This window comes from Alosa sapidissima, chromosome 3 (assembly GCF_018492685.1).
Source record: "Alosa sapidissima isolate fAloSap1 chromosome 3, fAloSap1.pri, whole genome shotgun sequence".
In the NCBI taxonomy this organism is placed as follows: domain Eukaryota; kingdom Metazoa; phylum Chordata; class Actinopteri; order Clupeiformes; family Clupeidae; genus Alosa; species Alosa sapidissima.
This window is the reverse complement of record NC_055959.1, coordinates 17,500,283-17,517,782: the sequence shown is the minus strand read 5'-3', so window position 1 is coordinate 17,517,782 and position 17,500 is coordinate 17,500,283. Positions and strand designations below refer to the sequence as shown.

The 17,500-nt window shown below is 46.0% G+C and overlaps 1 protein-coding gene across 1 annotated transcript in view; it reads left to right on the top strand.

The window, feature by feature from the left end:
* The window catches only part of shank1 (SH3 and multiple ankyrin repeat domains 1), an 83,550-nt gene that overhangs the window by 34,856 nt on the left and 31,194 nt on the right, over positions 1-17,500 (top strand). Inside the window, 13 exon segments of the mRNA XM_042087203.1 lie at positions 6,697-6,900; positions 7,302-7,373; positions 8,387-8,495; positions 9,914-10,068; positions 10,481-10,648; positions 11,572-11,688; positions 11,812-11,889; positions 12,382-12,448; positions 12,941-13,110; positions 13,414-13,535; positions 14,188-14,336; positions 14,615-14,728; positions 15,492-15,567. Coding sequence (XP_041943137.1) covers positions 6,697-6,900; positions 7,302-7,373; positions 8,387-8,495; positions 9,914-10,068; positions 10,481-10,648; positions 11,572-11,688; positions 11,812-11,889; positions 12,382-12,448; positions 12,941-13,110; positions 13,414-13,535; positions 14,188-14,336; positions 14,615-14,728; positions 15,492-15,567 — 1,601 coding nt within the window.

The window sequence follows — 17,500 nt, the reverse complement described above, 5'->3', positions numbered from 1 at the left end:
CGTGAAAAAGATTTTTGCATCTGCATTTGTCAAGGTGACCTACCATAAGCTGCCAGAGAGAAAAAGAGAGGGATGCGAACTTTTTAAAAACCTTCAGAGGACCTTGGAGAAGTCTGAATCGGAGTAAATGATAGACCGCGTGTGGAGTCAGGCTCAGAGCACAGAGCTTTCTCATCTCCACGTGGCATGCAATTTTGTCGATGCCACATGACATATCAGAGATTGGGCCGTTGGCCAGAGGGCACTGTCAAGTGTTTCCTCATCAGCGGCTGTGTTGTCCAACGGTGTCGCCCTTACCTGGCACACTGCCTCCAGAGGCACTGACACGTATAGACCTCTCAGGTGCCCTGGGTTGGTGAGGAGGACGTTTCATCTCTGCCTCCCTTCGCCTGTCCTGAGGTCTTAAATGTTAGGCAGAGCGTTAAGGACTTCATTTATCATCAAGAGCTTCATTGTGCGGATAATTAAATTAAGTGGGATGGTGAATTGCCTGAGGCCTGCCTTTTTATGCAGTGTGTGTGTGTGTATGACTGTGTTTGTGTGAGGGAGTGTGTGTGTGTGTGTGTTTCTATTTATTCTTCCTGTTTAGGTCGGCTGTTTGGTGCCTTTGTGTGTGTGCAAACGTGCTTTTGTTTGTCCGACCACAGAAGCCAATGAGCTGCATAAATCTGCCAGCTATTCACTGTTCCTGTCTCCAACTGAGTGATTTATTATTGATATGTGTGTGTGTGTGTGTGTGTGTGTGTGTGCATTCATGGGTGTGCAGACATTTGTGAGAGTTTGTGTGTGTGTGTGTGTGTGTGTGTGGTGATGGGCACGTTTTTGTGTGTCCATGTCTGAATCAATTATTCATGGCCACCTATTTAATCCAACAAGCTGCTATAAAATTTTCAGTGGTGTGTGTGGGGAGATGTGGAGCACATAGGAGTTCACACACACACAAAACGGAGGCGCTACTCACGCGAGCCCCCCACACACACGCACACTGGCCCACATAAACAAACTTACATACACAGACATACAATGCTAACACATGCAACTCTCAAACACTCTCCAAGCGCATCACCACTAACCAGCAAAAACTCCCTCTTTACTCAGTTCCCTTCACCAGTTGTAGGATGGAGAGTTTAATATTTGGAATATAGAGATAATATTTAGATATTCTACACACACACACACACACACACACAAACTGGCATCCTACCCTGAGTGTTATACCCCATGTAACAGCTAAAGCTGGACTGGATCAATGTGAAACATCCCCCTCCTCTGGTATGTTTTGGGTTGGTGTGTCTACCCTTACTATTTGGTATAGACCAGAGGTTCTCAGTCCTGCTACTGGAGACCCCTTCACTCTGTATGTCTCCCCACCGTGTATGCTACAGCCAGTCAGAGGAATTAGGACCACACAGACTTCCATCAAGTGTGCTTGAAGCAGAGATGGACAGAATGTCACTAGCATGAGAGTGAGGGAAGGATGAGATGAGGATGAGATTGAGAGGAGGATGGAGAGGTGTGTAGGGGAGCCACATCTCCTCTTCCTTCCATCCGTCCTTCCTTCCTGCTTGTGTCTGCCCTCTCTAGTGCTCCCTGTTCCTGCTGTTTTTATCCATTGCTCCTCTGTCCCCTGCTCTCCTGTGTTGAGTAATGTGTCTGGGTAATCCCAGTACATTAGGCCTGTTCTACATGCCGGCTAATTCGGCCTCAATAAACCCTAATTGCTAGTTAATTGTGTTTTAATGAGATCAGGGAGAGGCTGGCGTGGCACGCAAACAGTACTGCTGGGAAAGAGTCCGTCCGTCCCCCCCCCCCCCCCCCCCAGGGCACAGGGAGACCCACCCCTCTTAAACACACAGACACACACACCCAAACACACACACACACACATACACACACATACAAACACATAGACACACACACAATCTAACCTGCACTCACCTGTATGCAACATACAGTATTCCATTTACTCACACCTATAGTGTACCTCATACGCATGCTTTCTCTCTATTCCTCTCTATCTCTATCCATTTCTGTCACTCTCTTTCCCTCTCTATTAACTCATGACTCATGACCCATTGACTTCACACTCACACTTAAACAACCCCAAACATGCTCAACTACACTCATGCACAAGCACAAGCACAAACACAAACACGCACACACATGCACACACACACACACACACACACACACACACACACACACACACACACACACACACACACAAATACTGTGTACCGTAACAGTAACAACTGTGTCTTGTAAAGCTCCAGTGGTCAAAATGACAGTAAGCCTCAACACGGCAGATAAGGGTGAGAGGAAGATAAGAGGGGTGCAGAGATGAAGGAGGACAGGGGGAGGGAGCACAGGGGGAGGGATAGAGGGAGGGAGAGAGAGAGAGAGGGAGGGAGGGAGAGAGAGAGGGAGGGAGGGAGAGAGAGAGGGAGGGAGAGAGAGAGGGAGAGAGAGAGAGAGGGTGTGTGTGGTTGGATAAAGAGGATGTGCATTGGAAGAGAGTGGCAGAGGAAATGGGGAAATGGGTGGGGTGACAAGGTCGGATGGGGGCGCAGGGTCAGTGTAGAGAGGAGGGTGGGAACAGAGAGAGAGGGAATGATGGAGAGAGAGAGAAGGGGGAGGTTATTTCCCCACAGATCTCATTAAAAGCTTCTAATCCCCCTGCACTTGCTCTGCAGAAAAGGACCAGAGGGAAAGAGTGAGAGCAAATGCGTGTATGTGTGTGTGTGTGTGTGTGTGTGTGCAGATGTGTGCGTGTGAGAGAGAGAAATATGGTACTATGTAAAACTCACACAATCTGGAGCAGAAATAAAGGATGCAAATACAAAGAGATAGAGGTGCTGTAGGGAAGGAGCCGGAGACAGACAGACAAACAGGAATAATAATAACGGCGTGTTTAGGGGGAAATGGTAGATGAGAGAGAGAGAGAGAGAGAGAGAGAGAGTGAGGGGAGGGAGGAAGAGAAGAGTGGGAATGGGGGGATGTAATTGAGGTATGATAACAAAAAAAAAAGAATGTGAGACAAACAGCTTTTGCTTGCGGATGTTTCCTTTTTATCAATGAAGCTCTTAAGCTCTGGGACAGGCATTGGATCTTTTGAGGGAGAAAGAAAGCAAAAAGGGAATGAAAGAGAGATAAAGAGACAGAGAGCAGAAGAGAGGCACAGGACAGAGGGGGAGAGATAAAAATGTGACATGCATTTCATTGTGGGACTGCTGTTGCGGGGTAAGATGAGTAAGAGAGTCTCTAGCATTGCTGTCGAAGACGTCCTCTGCGTCTCTTTACTCTGCCGGAGGAGCGCGAATAGGCGGCAACTCGCTCCAGAGGCAGCACGTTTGGGTAAGTAGTGCTCACTGAGGGTGTGCCCACGCTAACGCCCCCCCCCCCCCCCCCCCCCCAGGGAACAAGGAGTATCTGCTGACTTTGCTCCTTCTCCGCCACATCTTGTAGCGTCTCTGCCCCAAGTGGCTCGAGTGCGTAACAAGCCGGGGCTCACCCCTGGCGTGAGAAGATGATGGGATATTTTCCACCCACCACCATTAGGCAACTGCAGATTATGCCCTGGAGCGGCCACTGTTGTTCATCAATTACTCGCAGATGGAGAATTTAAGCCAGAAAGAAAATAAATAAATTAAAAATAAAAAAATTAACAAAAATGTGTTCACACAAAAATCCATCCACATTTGCTGAATGACCACACAGTGGCACATTTCCATCCTAATCCTGAATAGGCTGGAGGCGGAGCGAGAGAGAACGGTGAATCCAATCAGGCGAGTTGTGGGAGCCTTTATTTCTGTAAGGATAATCAATTATCTGACTTAAATGGGACCGTGGATTAAACTATGTTCCAGCCCCTATCTGAAGCACTTCAAAGGCTCCCATGTACCGACAGAGTCCCAGAAAATGAAGTCTGAAAATGGCTGCTGAATCTCAGAAGCCGTTTGCCCTCGGTAGCTGATCTGGGATTGGCTCCCTGAACCACGGTTCTTATTGGAGTCATTACAAGTGAAATACCACCACAGACTCCAGGTCAGTTGCTTCAAATGAGGGCACTGCTGAGAAAGAGCTGTCTCTTCTTCTGTTCCGGTCTTCTCTGTTGGTTGGTTTCAGGCACATTTACCTTCATGGCACGGTGGAACGATGCACTTTGACTGAATTATAGTTATTAAAAACAATTATGGATGAGTGGTTTTGAGCTAATAATCTCATAAATGATAATTACAATAATGGTATGAATTATCCTCACATATGAATGTGTTCAGCGCCGCTCGTGGATCATTTTGTTATCTATAGTGTGGTTTAATTATGGATTTGTTGTTTTTTATAAACCCTTCATACAATGCTTGTGTGTGTGTGTGTGTGTGCGTGTGTGTGTGTGTATGTATGTGTGTGTGTGAAAGAGCGAGAGAGAATTATATTCATTTCTGAGTATGGAATACTGCCTGTATTTGAAACTGACATCATCTCTGACACGCCCACTAGTTCGCTCTTTTAATCTCCCCCTTTTGCTCCCCCTCCCTACTCACTCTCTCTCCAGCTCACTCACAGTCACACTCCTCTGGTGTATACACGAAACACACTCAGAACAGTGCATTCTACACACACACACACACACACACACACACACACACTCTTTCACACAGCTCATGCTATAGTGCTCTATCTCCTAGGACTTCTGCGATGTTTCCAAGGCAACCAGGAGCTTGCTCCACTAATGAACCGGTTTCCATGGTGACAGGGTTGGCTGTGCGCAAAGTGTGAGACTGAATAGAAGAAAGAGAGGGAGGATTTAACTGTACTCACAACCACACACACTGATGCGTGCACACACACAAACAAACACACACACACGTGTGCACACACACACACATATACAGCACACACACCCAAACAGTCACACACACAGACACAGAGAATGATACCCTTAAACAAACCATACTAACAAGCATAGTAGTAGTTGATGTAAAAGGGACTTTAGTACAAAGCGAGAGACAGAGACAGCAAAAAAAGAGTGAGAGAGAGAGAAAGAGAAGAGGATGTGGCATTGGGATTTGAGGTGCGTTCAAATTCGCGTTTGCAAACAGTTTTCCGTTTGCCTGGAGTTTTCGGCAAATGTTTGCGAACAAATGTCGCAAACAGTCTGCGGGGGTAGTTCTCTGCGAACATACAGTTGCCACTGTTTGTCAAATTTGAACGCACCTCTGCTCACCTGCATTCATCAAGGCCAAACAACCCCTTTCAAGGTCAAAAAGAAAGAGGGAGAGGGAAAGGGAAGAGGAAAAAAAGAGTAAAGGAGAGGTCGTCCCACCTGACTTGGAACCAGCTTATGCTGCCACAGCCAGTACGAACAGAGGAGCAGCGCTGGCTTTGGACCAGTGCTTAGGGCCACATCCTCTCCGCTGCCAGCTCTGACTTCAGTGCGTTGGTGCAGTCCTGTTAATCCGCTCCGCTCCACATCCCCCCCCCCCACACACACACACACACTAGCTCCATCCACCCCCCACACAACCTCTAGTTCCAGTTTTTCAGAAACACCCTCGCCCTGAGGTTCAATTGCATGTCAGTGGTGCACAGAATGTAGATGAGCACTTGTGGCTAAGGTGAATCATCTTCAGCACACTGCCTCTTTTATTCATTTATTACTGAGATGGCTTCAAATTTACCGTGTGATGACGGATGATTTGGAGCATTTGATGATGGGAAACCGTGAAACCAGGAAATCTATATCCACTAAATGTGCTCCTCTCTCCGTTCTCCTTATTCCTTTCCCCCTGCAACCCCCCTCCCCACATCTCTGAGCTGGTGCTGCCACTCTGCAGCACCCATGCACCCAAACATTAATGCACGCATGCGTGCGCGCACACACACACACACACACACACACACACACACATACACACACATACACACATACATATACAAATACACAGATATTTAACATGCATACGTGCACACACATATACACAAACATGCACGTGTACGCAGGTGCACACACACACACACACACACACACAAAAGTGTGCACACTCATATTCAAAATGGGCTATCCTCTCTGCAGCTATGTGGTTCAAATGAGTCTGCTGGGAGAATATGGTCAAGGACATGTAACTCATTGATTCTGTTAGCCTCAATATCTTATGAGCGTGTGCGCATTTGATTCTGTAATGAACAGTTCACATTATGTAATGCATACAGTATGTGTGTCGTGTAATGTCTGTGACTTACTGACTGACTGTTCTGTTTCTCAATCCTCCCTCTCTTCTCTCCCACACTCCATGCCCTATGACCAATATGACTCTTTTCCTCTTGTCTTGTTCTCCTACCTGTCCTTTTCTCAAATTCCTCTCCTCCCCGTATCTACACTGGGTTTTTTCCCCTCTTGTACTTTTACATGGGTGTGCCCCTCGTCTGCATCCCCCCTCTTATCTGACTCCCCTTCCATCCTCTCCACCACACTGCTGTCCATTCACACTCTCCTCCTTCTATACCTCACCTCCTGTCCATGTCCACTTTCTTAACCCTATTCCACTCCTCCTCTCTGTCCCTCTTTTGCATTTCTCACCGTATCCATTCTGTCTCTTCCACATCCACTTGAGCCTCCCCACTTCTTGACCTCCTGTCTGGCCTCTCTATCCTACCTTCCTCGGTCCGTTCCCTTGGTCCCCATCTCTCGCCCTGCAGAAGTGCCTGCGCTTCAACCCAGATGCCACGGTGTGGAAGGCTAAGCAGCAGGTGCTGTGCTCTCTCACCGAGTCCCTGAGGGACGTGCTCAACTATGGCCTCTTCCAGCCGGCCACTGATGGACACGACGCCAAGTTCCTGGAGGAGGAGCGCCTCCTCCGCGAGTACCCACAGTCCTTTGAGAAAGGCGTTCCCTACCTGGAGGTAGCTACACCACCACAGTATGCCCTCTCTTGACTACTGCATTCTGGGTAGTTCTGTGGCTAACTTCTGCACTGTTGGGGGAGGCTAAGGTCCCCCCATGGGTTCTTCAAAATGGTAAAAGTTCTGCACAGAACTTTGTCCCCTTTAACTTTGTTGACAGAAGGTTAACAGATGGTTTGTCTGGAACAAAAAAGGATCTTCACTCCTGATAGCCACCGAAATTGCAGTATAAATGTTCCTCAGGGGGGATAACCATGAGAATCACGTTTTAGGATTGTCATGTGGTTATAGGTTATACAGAGGTGGTAATGGCTAGTCTTAAAGATTCTCTCTGCCACTTTCCCTCTGTCCTATTTCATGTCTACCTTTCTGTCATAATCTCCTATATTCTCTTTCTCCAGTTTCGTTACAAAACCAGGGTATACAAACAGACAAACTTGGATGAGAAACAACTTGCTAAATTGCACACAAAGGTACGCACTACTCAGATTCTCACTATGCTTTCGATGCCAAAGAGATTATTTCATCTTCAAATGTGCTTATTAGGATGATATAGATTCTCACTCTGTTTTCCATTCAAATGATTCAGATGAAAAAGAAATAATTTCATCATCAATGGGCATATTGCAAAATAAAAAGTTTCACACAGAAATATTCTGAGAATTGTTGTTCTGGCACGTTCCCTTATATTGGGCAACCTATTTTTCTTGAGAACTTTAATTGGAAAACCAATTATGTATCAAGCATGGGAAGGCATTGACAAAGTCAGAGACTTTATTCTCCATATTATGTCACTGTAGCTACTATGAGTTTGAAGTCGTTATTTTAAGGTAATAGAATTGCCTTCAGGTGCTTTAAGCCCACATTCTGTGGCTCTTAATAGGTTTGGTGGTTAATTTGTACCACTTGACAAGTTCAGTTGCGACTTTTTGAGCACATCTCTGATACAGTAGCCTATTTAGGCGATGTGATGTAATAGGCAAGTAAGCATAGTTAATCTATTGACTGTTTGCAGATGTATAACATGTTTCAGGCAGAGAAAAAGCTGTTGCTCTCAAACACTGGCCATTTAATCAACAGTCAGTGTAGGCTACTGATGCAGGAATAGATTAAATGGGCAGATAAAGAAGGTTTGAAGTGATTTCATGCTGCCTTTAAAGAGTATCTTTAGCATTTTGAAAATACAAAAACACGGTATTTTACTTAGATGGCATGGCTACTGTGTTTTGTAGTTTATTTTGATACACTTAAAATTACGGTATTTGATATTTTATTTTTGAAATACATGTTGATGTATTTTTTCCCATCACTGATAATGGGCATATTGCAAAATAAATACGCAAAGTTATGCTATATTTGCACTATCAAGCAAGATTTGCAGAATCCTTGCAAAAGGCCACGGAGTGGATCAGGTTGCGTTAAATGAGAACCCTACGGTGTAGCCACTGCGGTTAAATTACATCTCTGTCTCACCTGCCATCTACAGGCCAGTCTGAAGAAGTTCATGGACTACATCCAAAGCGGCTCAGTGGAGAAAATAGCCAAATTCCTTGACAAAGGTGTTGACCCAAACTACCACGACCCAGACACTGGAGGTGAGCTAAAAGTCGCCATGCTTGGTGGAGCAAATGCGCTTAAAACAAAAAACAAACAACAAAAACCTGCCTGAACACTGACCCGACACGAGAATCTGCCTTCGTTCCCATGACATTTTGCGAGCCTTCCAGTCTCTTACGTTTTCATGGCTGTCTGACTTCATTTTTGCTACTGTTCGTTTTTATGTATAGGCCTAGGCTACTCCATGGTCACAGAAGCCAAACATCCAATCAGTAAACTTGTAAGTGATGAAACAAGACAATAACTTTACATTTCACTGTCAATAAGCAGCTATATTTCTTACTGTGGTCTGTGGTAATAAATTCTGCACCAGACTGGTCGACGACAAATTATGATGATTTGTACCGCTCCGAGAAGAGATATAAATGACAGTCAGCATTTTGGCGGTTAACAGCCAGACATGATTCACAGCTGCTGTTAGCGGTTTGGCTGCGTTTTAACAGCTGAAAGTCGGCTGTTGTCCCGACAACCAGAGCCAGTCTACGGAGAGCCTTGCCACTCCGTATTAAATCCTAGCCTACCGAATTTTGGATGCAGTTCCACCAGAGTTCTACTGGGGGCGATCGCCATGAGTGCAGAATGAATGGGAGTCAATGGAGCTAGACGGCTAAATTTGTCTCTTTCACCTGATTGTCGTTGACAAATCTCAGATTTGATTGTAGTTTGTATAACTTCAACATGGGTTATAGGTCAAAAGTTGAATGAACGAGTACTTATGTCCTTTTGATTTCTTACAGGTTTGGTCGTTGTTGCACATAACACGCTAGCATTGTGCTAATGAATGACGCCATTGCCACATTTGAAAGGCTTTTTAGAACAATTAAGTGACTTTAAAATATAATACTCAACCAAGTGTATTTTCATTGCCTCCCCTTTCGAATACAATACTCAAATTACTTGAAAAAAAATTATATCCCGAGAAAAGTGGATTTTGAGGGGTACAGCTCCCTAGACCTCCATGCATTCTGCACTCGTGGACGAGCGCCCTCATGTGGAACCACAGAAGGAACTGCAACCAGTTCAGAAACCGGAAGTTTTCCGAGAGTGGCAGTTCTCCCCTTATTAGACATTCTCTGCGACAACCAACATCCCCTTTCACGGCCCCTTCACACCTCAGTGCGTGTGCGCCAGACTGCAACTCGTAATACTGACCATGGGCGTTAGGTGGCAGCAGTGCACCTTTGAATGTGCAATATACAAAATATGAAACTTAATTCTTCCTTCATTAAGCTTTAGTAATGCACTATAGTATTATATGTATAACTAGGATGCTGTATGCTGTAAAAAACACTACAAATTACTGGACTAGGCCTGGAGGACTGAGTCACTTAAAAGCATAACAGATTTACTAATAATCTCTCTCTCTCTCTCTCTCTCTCTCTCTCTCCTCCTAAAGAGACTCCTTTGACACTGGCAGTGCAGTCAGATCAGTCAGCAGGGGAGACCATTCGGCTGCTTGTGATGGGGGGAGCACACATCGACTTCCGAGCCAAGGACGGCTTGACCCCCCTACACAAGGCTGTCCGTTGCCATGGCCACACTGCACTGCTGGTACACCCTCACCCAACTATTTTGCTGTGACAACCAACAATTCACAACTGCATCAGCTTATTCCCCAGTTGATAGGATTTAAGACATGTTATACTCTATATAGCTCTGACCCCTCCTTAACATGTCATTGGGTTGCACTTCTATTCTATTTCATCATTAAGTTGCACTTTTGCAAGCCTCTTTAAGTTTGACAGGAGGAGGATACTGATTGTCACTTTGACACAATGAATATAGAATTCAATGTTTCTATATTGTATTCTACAGTCATTACTTGACTGTAATGACAGTTTTGAATTGGTGGAGGTCTGCTTGAATTGGTGGAGGTCTATTGAATTGGTGGAGGTCTATTTTAAAATCAGTCAGCATTATTTATAATATCTGTTTGCATGTCTCTGTGTGTGTGTGTTCCCAGACTCTGCTCTCACTGGGGGCCTCTCCAGACTATAAGGACCGGCGTGGCCTGACGCCACTCTACCACACTGTGCTGACAGGGGGCGACACCTCCTGCTGTGAGACGCTGCTCTTCCACAGGGCCAAAGTAGGCATCCGCGACGAGAACGGATGGGATGAGACCCACCAGGTAGCTTACCAGAGGAAACCTATGTGTTCAGTCATACAGTACAAATTGCCAGTTTGTACATATCTGTGGAAGCTTACATTCATATAATGATTCTCAAAGTCCATTTATGTATTTGTATTTGTGTGTGTGTGCATGCGTGCATGCGCATGTGTGTGTGTGCGTGCGTGTGTGTGTCTGTGTTCAGTTCAGATCTGTATCCAGGTGGGTTGTGAAGTCCACTCATCTCACACCAGTCCTCTTCATGTTCATAATCATCTCTGTTTGTCTCCACATCAGGCCACCACACTCTCTCCCTCACCTTTGACCCCATGAAAAGACAGTCCATCGTCCATCCTCTAGTTCTGCATTTTCACCATCCCCTCATGTCATATCAGAGATGGTTGATGTGCTCTAAAGAATCTTTGGTCATATCTCTCCCATTGGGACTGGAGTATGCTCAGTAGAACATGACAGGTTTGTGTGTGGTATTGTTTTTACATTTAGCTTGCATTGTGTATATGTGTGTGTAATTGGAATTCAATGTGCATTTGTAAGTGTTATATGGATTGATGGCGAGAGAGAGAGAGAGAGTGCGTGTGTGCGCGTGTGTATGTGTTTGTGTGTGTCTGATGCATATCTTGGTGTTCTTGTCGCTGATGTGCTCTTTTCCTCCCCTCACTTTCTATGCAGTGTTAATTAAGCAAGGTCTCTTATCTGACCATGTAGAAACTCTCTGTCACACAGACACACACACACACATTATTTTATTTGCTCACCTCTTTCTCTCTCTCTCTCCATCTCTCTCTCTCTTTCTTTCTTTCTTCCACGTTCTCATCCCATCATCTGTTTGCTTTGCAACCCAGCACATTTTCCGCTGTGTCCCTTGATTAATCTCACATTGTAAGATGTTCAGTATGTTCTGATAATGTGTCCTTTGCCTCCAGGCCTGCCAAAATGGCAACTCTCAGCACTTGGAGCATCTACTTTTCTACGGAGCGGACTCTACTTCCCAGAATGCCTCAGGAAACACTGCCTTGCACATCTGTGCTTTATACAATAAGGTAACATTTTTCACGAGGAAAGAAAAAGAAACAAGCTGGTAGTTCATCTGCTGTTAGTGCTCACTGTGAAGTATTGTGCATCTTCTGACTGGCAGCTGTCATTGATTTGATCTGACCATTCAGGAGAGCTGTGCCCGCATTCTGCTGTACAGGGGAGCCAATAAGGACACCAAGAACAACAGTGGGCAGACCCCCTTCCAGGTAATGAATGGATAAGTATTGTATTTTGTGTGTGTGTGTGTGTGTGTGTGTGTGTGTGTGAGGGTGTGTGTGAATGTATGGATTGTCTGTGACTGAGTATGCTTGTATGTAATTACAATGCTTGTAATTAAATGCTGCCTTTAAAGCATTACTCCTATTCTTTGTGTTTCCATTCTTCGCTGCTAACAAGTGGTGTTGTAAAACACACATCGGCGAGCGCTCTGTGTCTGAGAGGACGGCGGGGTGTGGGGGGGTCCCAGGTGGAGTGCAATATCCGCACGCCTGTAGCAGCCCCAGTTGTATGCATAACGCCAGCTGAGACACTCTCTTTGTGTGCCTCTCACAAAGTGTGTGGGTGTCGGAGTCAGAGATAAAACTCAGATGAGCCTGCGAACGCCCACAACACCGCTAAGATCCAAAAGAGAAGCGGCAAGTGTGAATTGTTTGTTTATTTGTTTATTTATTTTTTTCCCCCTGGCTTTTTTTTGGTAGGTGGCTGTAATGTCTGGCCATTTTGAACTTGGAGAGATCATTAAAAACCACAGGGAAACTGACGTGGGTATGTTTTACATTCTCTCTCTCTCTGTCTCTCTTTCTCTGTCTCTGTCTCTCTCTCTCTCTCACTCTTACTGTCTGTGCATGTCTGTCTGGGTGGTTGTGAGAATAGACTTGCTCCTCTTTATTGGTCCACTGTAAATATAAATGTCAGAATTATGCCATCAATCTGGTGAGTGTCGTATCATGTGGCTGTGTCTAGTTTATATTGTGGGTGTGCGTTGGTCCATAGTAATACTGCGCTCCCCTGCGCTCCCCTGGAGTTCTGCTTGTGAGATGGACCAGCATTTATGCCCACAGTACTTCAAGTGTATGTGTGTGTGACTGTGTGAGACAGAGTTAGTGCTCCAGGGGTTGTTAGATGCAAGTGCCACAGTTAGCTTTATATCAGGGCTATATGGTGCACAGTATCATGTCCCAGTCTCATCTTTAGTGCCCTTTCTTCCTTTTTGTTTTTTTCTCTTTCTCTCTCTCTCTCTGTTCCTCTGATTGGTAGTGCCCTTCTTGGAGTCGCCCAAGTACGCCCCCCAGAGGCGGGAGAGTGCACGCACGCTGGCCTTGCCTCACCCACACCCCTTCCTGCGTGCCAACAGCGATAACAGCATGAACCTGCCCGACTGGATGGCTTTCCCCAACGCCGCGGGCTCCAACATCGTCTCTGTGCAGGTAGCAAATGAACTCTCAGTGCTGGAGAGGATGGGCTAGTAGCCCGAGAGTGTGAGTAGATGTGTGGTGATGGAGATGCTCCCAGAATGCCACTGCAGCACAGGAAGTGCCATGGCCAGAGGGAGAGACGCTGTGTGAGCACCGCCACAGACGAACGGAAACTTCACCATTATTATTCAGCAGCACTGAATCTCTGTTCTCTCTCCATCTGTCACCCTCTCTCCCTCTCTTCTCCTCTCTCTTTCTTTCTCCTCCTTTGTCCTTCCTTACACCCCCCCCCCCTCCTCTCTCTCTCTTTCTCAGGGCTATAAGCAGGGCACCCTGCGCAGCTCCAGCAGTCCGCGTGGGGCCCGCACACGCTCGCCGTCTCGGGGTAGAGTTGTGGACAGAGACGACAGGAGCCGCCAGACGCGGGGCAGACAGGGGTGAGAGACAGACACTCGTCACAACGTGCCGTCAGCCCGAAGCACTCATCACACTTATGCCTGTCTGTGGAGATGCAGCATCAGACACCAGTGCTAACGTTGATCTTCTGATTATGATATATCTTATACTGGAATAAAAGAGTGACGTTCGGCTATTTCACATATGTCTGTGTGTGTGTGTGAGTGGGTGGGTCTGTGTGCTTCTGAGTATATGTCTATGTACAGCTCTAGAAAAAATTAAGAGACCACTGCACATTTTTCTAATATCATCCTACAGTTGCTAAGTGACATTCAAATGAGTTGACGGTCATATTTAAATTTGCAGTGGTCTCTTAATGTTGAATATGACCATCAACTCATTTGAATGTCACTCAGCAACTGTAGGATGACATCAGAAAGGTGTGCAGTGATCTCTTTATTTTTTCCAGAGCTGTATATGTGTGTACCTATGCATAAGTGCTTGTTGGATGTGTGTGTCTGTCCATGTTTGCGTGTGAGCATTCATGTAAATGCTGTTTTTGTGTGTGTGTGTGTGTGTGTGTGTGTGTGTGTGTAAGTATGCAATTATTTGTGTGTGACACATGTGTCTGTGTGTGTGATCCCTTAGGGGTGGGGGTGGTGGTGGTGGTGGTGGTGGTGCTGGCGGTGCCAGTGGCTCCATCAGCAGTCAGGGCACAGTGGGAGGAGGTCAGCGGCGCCGACTGTACAGCGCCGTCCCCGGACGCGTGTTTGTGGCCACGCGCTCCCACACCGCCCAGGGCGAGCGCGAGATCAGCTTCAGTAAGGGAGACAAGGTCAAAGGTGAGCAGTGAGCTGTGGCTCTTGATTAGTTGTGCCTGTAAAAGTAACACACATGGGGTTCCATGCCACAAGTTCACAGAAGTTGTTCTTCCAGTCAGTGTTTGAGTGACTATTTTTGGACATTTTTGTGTGAGCTCATATGTGTAATGGCTTAATGCAATGAGGGGACTAAACGATATAACAATATATGTCAGTATACATAGAATTCTGATTTCTATTCTGATCTACCTAATCTTCCCCTCTCCCCACCTCTCTCTCTCTCTCTTTATCTTTTTCAGTGCTGAGTGTGGGTGAGGGGGGCTACTGGGAGGGCACAGTGAGGGGTCGCACTGGCTGGTTCCCCTCGGACTGTGTGGAGGAAGTAGCACTCCGCAGCTTGGAGCCCCGCTCAGGTGAGACATGTACACACATACACACACACACACACATATGAATAAATACACACATACTCCTACTTCACAGAGCCAAAAAACATGTCTCAGACCATCTTAGAACAATCACTTGCACGACCACTTGCAGAGATGTACACACATGCAAACACACACACACACACACACACACACACACACACACACACACACACACACACACACAGACACAGACCCACCTGGTTTTGATATTAGTGATTGGCTTTGTCAGTACGACTGCAGGTTTCCAGGGGGGGATTGCCTTTCCTTTCATCATTAATTCTCACCCTAAGCAGCAGTGGACCTCGGCCTGTGGTGAGAACACTGTCGGACGCTCCAGCTCTCTGACTTAGCAGTTAGCAGTGGGGCTGTGTTGTGCCAATACTGTCTATTAATAGGTTCAGGCTCAGCACTATATTCCGCTGAAGTAACAAAGGCAAACAGCATTACGCTGGGACTTCAGACAGCGGATGTCGCGTTTATTTTTAAAACCAATTTCGCACGATCACAGCTCAGCTGTCGAAGTGTGGCGGCCAGATGTAAAGATGGTGGTGTGAGAGAAAATACCAAAAGCTTCATTTGAGTAATCGCAGCGTTCTCATACACACACACATGGGGACATGCGTCCACTGGCGCTGTGGCGTACGCACGATGATCCTGGCACCCTCAGACTCCCAGCTGCTGCTGCCCGGTAGCAGCTGTGGTGGCTTGGTGGAGGTGCTCATTCCGCTGTGTGTGTGTGTTCCAGAGAGCCGCAGCGAGAGGACCAAGCGACTCTTCAGGCACTACACCGTGGGCTCCTACGACAGCTTTGATGCGCCCAGGTAAGGAGATGGCTCTAATAGCAGTTTGGTTTAGAGAGAGGCATATGTATGTATCTCTCTCTCTCTCTCTCTCTCTCTCTCTCTCTCTCTCTCTCTCTCTCTCTCTCTCTCTCTCACTCACTCACTCACTCACACACACACACACACACACACACACACTCACACACACACACACAGAGCTGGATGTTCTGTACCAGCAGAGTCATGGATGCAAATATTTGTATACTTACAATATTGCTGCATGATGATACATAAGTGTATTGTGCTGCCATTCAGTGGTTCATCTGAATGACATTGAGCACCAAGAGTGCTTGTGTGTGCCCTGGCATTCAAACAAACATCAGGATGCGGATCGGTGGTGTCCTCTAACTCTGTGCTGTTAGTGCAGCCTTCAAGACACATAGTCAAAGTGCTGCCATGTCACAGTGACCCTTTCAGAACAAAATCGTGGAAGAAAACTGTCTGTGCTATGTGTTGTGGATGATTAGTGTGTCTGAGTGACATGCTGACTGCTCCCTTAGTCCAGAAAAAGTTCTACTGACTGAAGTCTTTCTCCAAATTAATCTGATTCTTGTGAAGATGCTGACAAACAAGTTGCTGACAAGTGGCTGAGTTGTATTCCATGCACTGATTATTTTAAGTGTGGTGGGGTGCTATCATATAACCTGCATGCTGGTAGCTGCTGCTTTTTTGATCCCAGTGTAGGATTAACAAACATAGGATGGCGGAGCAATATGGGCACGGGGGTGTGACAGTGACCAAAGTGATGTGATGTGATGGTTTAAACAAAACAGATGTTTACTGTGCCTTTGACTTGGTTGTAGTAGCCACTATGTCTCTCAGTGGACCCAGGTATTGACTTCATCGTTGGCAGGTACTGAGGCGACCATGTGCTGCCGAGTGACTGTTGTGAGAAGTCAAGGGATGGTTTCTTGATGTCTTTGGATGAGTGTGTCGTACTGAAGCCTCTGCAGGAGGTAGAAGTGTGCTGGGCTCGCGCGTGCTGGTGGTGTGTCAGTGTGTATTGGGGTGTGTCGACATGATGGTAATCCTGTGATCTACTCCAAGCCAGACCCCCTCTGCTCTTAATAAAAGTGGTGTGAAGCTCCCCACGGGTGGTGGCTGAAATGCTGAAACGCCCGCAGGTGTTTGGGAACAACACTCTCTTTCTTTTTCTCTCTGTCTCTCTCTTGCTTGCTCTCTTTCTCTCTTTCACTCACACATACAGTATTTATTTGGAAGATAACCTCTTGTGCACCTATCATTAAAACCCTTGAGGATTGGCTGTGAAATGGAGGGGCAACCCTGTGTGATTTGCTACCACTCATAGGCCAGTTGCTGTATCCTGAAGGGCTCTCTTTTTTTTAGCTTTCTCGGTAACACTTTATTTTAATGTGTCGCTGTTACAGTGTACCTACCTAATTAAGTACAGTGGTACAACCTGTGTAACAACATGTACCATCAGGTACTATCATTGTACTTGCATTATGTATTTGTGGGTACCTACATATAGTTGTTACATTGTAATACTGAGTGCTTTTACAAAACTTTGCCAATTTGCCTAAATTTTCATCAGAGGCAAAGAGCTGACCTGAGACCTGCTGGATGGGGTAAATCTGGTCATGATAGATTTGATATACAAACCATTCTTAGCTCCAGTCAAGGCCTCATTGTCTTCAGTGTACATGTAACAGATGTGCTGCTACAACCTTGTTACTCTTTGATACAGTGGAATAAACCTATGAAGTGTACCAGTTAATTACTTACATGTACAGTACATATGACATGTATGTTGTGTCTTCGATGTCTTGGAACAGGTCTACTAATTCACTACATAGTACACTGTGTTGGTACACATTTATTACTCTTTTGATACAGTGGAATAAACCCATTAAAATAAAGTGTACCAGTTAAGTACTTACATGTACATATA